Raw genomic sequence first — 4,675 nt, forward strand, 5'->3', positions numbered from 1 at the left:
TCACCGGCAGCGAGCAACGACGACCTGGCACTTCTCCTCGGCCCGCACGCATGCTGCGCTACCACATACATATATACCACCTACCTCAGATGGACGCCAAGCGAGAGACCAAGCCGCGGCTTCCATCGCAGCCCTACCGGTTGATAATTCAGAAGCGTCGATGTCGGTAGGCAAGAAGCCGTCGCCGTCGACGTCGCGGCACAACGCGGAGGAGGCCGTCCAAGAAGTAGAGGGAGGAGACAACGGCCGCGACGTCGCCGTGATGCAGCGCAAGGAGAGCGGCAGCAGAAGCGGCGGGAAGAAGGCCGCCGATCAGCGGCGGTACAGGCGGTGCTTCTCGGGGCTGGAGATCAGCATCGGTCCGGGCCCGCTCAAGGACGTCGACGCCGGCAAGCTGAAAGGCCAGATCAGGAAGTGGGCCAGAGCCGTCGTGGGCTACGCGCGCCAGCTCAGCTTCGGCTCGCCGAGGTCCTCCCCTCGCAAGTCAGGCGACGGCGTCGGCGCCACGCCGAAGTCGGCGGCCGTCCGGTCCAAGTATGGCCTCAGCGGCGCCAGGAGCGACCCTCCCTCGGCCGTGCTGCCACCGTGAAAGCTTTGGTAGCTTACAAGAGTACTCCTTGACCGGTCGGTTGCGTGTGACCATGAAGAGTTATGCAGCTTCTTCCTTTCTTCCTCCCATCTTATAACAGTAAAAATTTATCTCTTTCGGTTGAGTATAAGATTCTTTGATTTAATTGTTCGTGCGTAGATACCAGATATGTACATGTTTAATAATAATGATTTAGTCCTACCATGGATGCTTCAGTTGCAGCGTTACTAAATCCATACGGAGCAGTCTCGATCGCTTTGTAAACTTAATTATTTGTCTACCATTGATGGTGCGGTGATATTCTACCACCTTTCACTATGAGCAGTATCATAAACTAGTATTATGCACATGATACTATTTAATTATGTGCATATTGCTAATTTATGATAAGAACTCCCCAATGCATAGTATATACACTATAATCATATTATCATTATTTTATCATTTGTAGAACTATAATATAAAGTTATGGTTACAATTTAGTTTTTAATATAATTTTCTCGTTTGTTGTATTATGATATTGCATTATAATACGATATTACAATCATCTTTCACATTATTAAATGCAGTGTCATGTCATATTTTTCACTTAGATGCCAATGCTTATGATACTCTCATTAATGCTCTATCCATTCCTTTTTTTCCTTTGCTCGTAACTTTAATCACTCAGACCAAGGAAAGCAAAAGGTAACTTAGAATCAAATTGGATGGACGATTATATCCCTCAGTTCTTAAACCGATCTCTCTCCCCGACGGCCTTCAGCAATAACTGTTGTTGCATGATCGAGCAACCCTCGAGGCTCGGAATATTTTTGTTGCATACCATCTCCAAACCTCCATCCGTGCATACCCGATGTCGTCAGCTGCCACTTGTCTAATTGAATCATCGGACAACATGCTTTCCTGAGAACAAGTATAATAAAGTGATGTAAGCAAGCTATAAGGATCAAAATATAATATTTTCGCTGAGTTGGATGAGAGTGAGAATGAGAGAGAATGAAAGCGAGTTGAAGAATAAGCGTCAGCTCCAGCACGGACTCCAAGAAACATTGTGAGAGTGTAAGATGAGTCATCTACTAATAAAGTAGTACTTCTTTGTATCCAACTACCATACATGTTGGCTATTAGGTTGACTATAGATGACATGGCAACAAGGTATGGCTATAACTTAGCTCTACTATTAACCAATGCTCTAAGCTCACGATACTTATCCCTTTGGATCATATCGAGACGCTCCTAGCTTCTCCTGGCTCCGTCCCATGTAGTATCGATGTAGGAAGGCCATGACCTATCTCCTACAAGAAAGGAGTGATGCATCTGGCTGAGGCGCAGTCGGACGACAACCATGGCCGAGCGTCACTTCGCCGAACAGAGTGTTGGCAGCGACACTCTCCTCCATCCTCCATGTCTACACCCGCGACTCGTGGCCTCCATTACCAAAGCGGTATACTCGCTGAAGTGCAATCAAGATCGGTGCCAACCTTGTGCAACATAGCCGGATCAGACATATTAATATTCGTCATCATTTTCTCTGAGATCATGTTTCAGTGAAGACATTGAGATATTTCATGTTGGCGCTAAGAAGCAATTTACCGATGTTTTCACCAAGCTGCTTGATGAGCAAGGTTCTGTGAGTTAAGGCACGAGCTAAATATCATCGAATCGAGTAACATGGGTTGCTAATTTTGCATACACACATGAGCTCAACTAGTATGTTATTCAGATGTAGGCGGATACCTCTTTTTATTGATCCGGTAGTGAAATAGAAAAGTGTATCCCACACCTATTTCTCCAGAGGTGACCGTGGGTTATCGAACCCACGAGAGGAAGATTCCCTTGAAATGATGGTCTCTAGCAAGCTTTTGTCAAAGTGTCAAATTCAGCTTTTGACCGGATCAAGCAAGCAAATAGTGATTTAAACACTTATAATAAAAAGAGGTACGGGTATGAGGTCTTAATGCTTACAACCATGTATTTGTGTTGGGATCAGATATGATCTTAATTTGTGCGCTGGAAGTCACCTGTCGAGATGTTCTTGTTACGGATCGAAGTTGGGGATGTGTCCAAATAAGATATTGACCGACACAAGTCCTGCATCAAGAATCAGTTGTCCTATCACATGCCCTATTCGTCGCGTGGGGTTGCCTCGATAATTAAGATAACAAATCAGAAAAGAGCTTTGCGCGTTTAATGACTACACCTCATATATCCTCAAGGATATGATCCATGTTACCCCTACTGAGCCTTACTGTCACTAGTGTTCGGCATAACACTTGATGGTCTCATCGCTCCTAGCATCACCGGTGCTCGATCTCCATGATCCTGGGTACCTGCAGGGATGAAGATTGCGGACAAGACAAGTGACATCTACGAAACAATTTTCTTTCACACATACAGGACCTTATTTCCAAGCCCTTGATCCCCACTACCACAAGAAATACTGAGGGTTGCATGGCTCATGTCTCAACCCACACCTTACCAAATTACTCACGCATGGAGATCATATCGCGAGAAGAAAACATTGAAGAACACATCTTGAAGATTGATTGATTGCAAATATGTCTTACAACGGATGCCTTGTGCGATGCACGATTACAAGTATGAACTAGATAAGGAAGTACTATGGTGGTGATGGTGGCTATGGAGATGGAAATGGCGGCGGCTAGGGTTTATAGATGGAGAGGATGATGAAGGTGTTCTGGCTGCTGATGACGCTCTTCCCGTGCTCATTCTGGTGACATTTCGATGGGGTCCCCTTTATAAAAGTTGTACGAGTGGACGATGTACCTCGGTTTCCACGCTGTGTACAGGCGCACCAACGTCGTATTTTGCTCTGTTTCTGCAGATACGCCTCCCGTTGATTCCTTCTTCTTCCATTCTCCTTTCTTTCCATCTCCACACTTGATTTCTTCTCTTTTAGCCCATTTCTAGTGGAAACACATCAAAGAGAGGATTTGTGGAATCCTCTGCATTCATTAGTCATTAGTAGCAATATCAGAGCGAATATCTCTTTCTAAATGAAATATCTCGGTTTAAACAAAGGTGAATGAGTGTAAAAATATCACTCATCACAGTCACATAAGTAGTGTGGGATGGGGGTAGCTTAATTCGTGATCATACCTAGTAGTGCATAAATGAATTATATCTTTCACACAAGTCATTTATCATGACACATGTGCTTAAATATGATAGTGGTGTTGAGCCCAAGGTTCTTTTCTACGCGATGCCAAACCTAATTACTCAGACATGCTGCCTTCATCCACCGTCCTACTAGGAGGTTGGATCTTAATTGGTTCTTATTTGAGTATTTTAGACCCATATGCCACTATATGCTAAGTATGATAGTTGCACTCATCATTTGTTTTTTGTTTCTTCCTACAAATATGAGTGTATAAGATCTCTATACTCCAATTTAGTACGTTTCTGTCCAAAACCCTTGTGTCTATCTAAGGCATGCTTTTACCCTTTCAAGATGTCCTCTTTGGTCATACCATATGGTATTGGGTATATTTTCGGCATGCACAAGGTCCTTCAGATTACCTCTTTGGAAGCTTGGAATTTTTTGGTCACTCGGGAGCCTTCCCCTAAAGTGGCTTCTCGAGCCTCTAGACACCCCATGTGCACGAGGTTTGTACTGTGTGCACGGAGCTTTGTGCACACGGGGTCTTTAGCTCATGCACACAGGGTAGCAATTTTTGGGTTGGTAAGAAGTGGTCCGCGAGAGGGTTAGGGTTCCCACTCCTCACTGACCCCACCCCTTTCGTCCTGTGACGCTTTTGCAGCCACTGTTGTCACCTCGACCTTCTCTGCATGACCCCATGCCCACAGATTCCTTCCTCGATGTCATTTCATCACTATGTTGGGATCCTCTGGTTTGTGGTCATTTCCATCCAATTAGATTCGTGAATCCTCTCTGAAAATTCTTTCAAATTTCTATAGTTTCATAAAAATTGCATGAGTACTTCATCTTGTATAGATTTAGTTGGTTCAAAATGGTCTAATCCACTCGGGATGGTAGTATGGCATCTCCCTCTTTCCGGATCCGTCTAGGAAGACGGCGCCGCACTACGCCGTGTGCATGGGGTT

General features: G+C 44.8%; 1 protein-coding gene across 1 annotated transcript; it reads left to right on the forward strand.

Moving 5' to 3' along the window:
* LOC119281786 lies at positions 1-847 on the forward strand. Its single transcript, XM_037562221.1, has one exon. The coding sequence runs from the start codon at positions 161-163 to the stop codon at positions 587-589; it is 429 nt and encodes a 142-aa protein (XP_037418118.1). The 5' UTR covers positions 1-160; the 3' UTR covers positions 590-847.
* Positions 848-4,675: the final 3,828 nt, after the last annotated feature.

The sequence above is a fragment of the Triticum dicoccoides genome, chromosome 3B (assembly GCF_002162155.2).
Source record: "Triticum dicoccoides isolate Atlit2015 ecotype Zavitan chromosome 3B, WEW_v2.0, whole genome shotgun sequence".
Classification (NCBI taxonomy): domain Eukaryota; kingdom Viridiplantae; phylum Streptophyta; class Magnoliopsida; order Poales; family Poaceae; genus Triticum; species Triticum dicoccoides.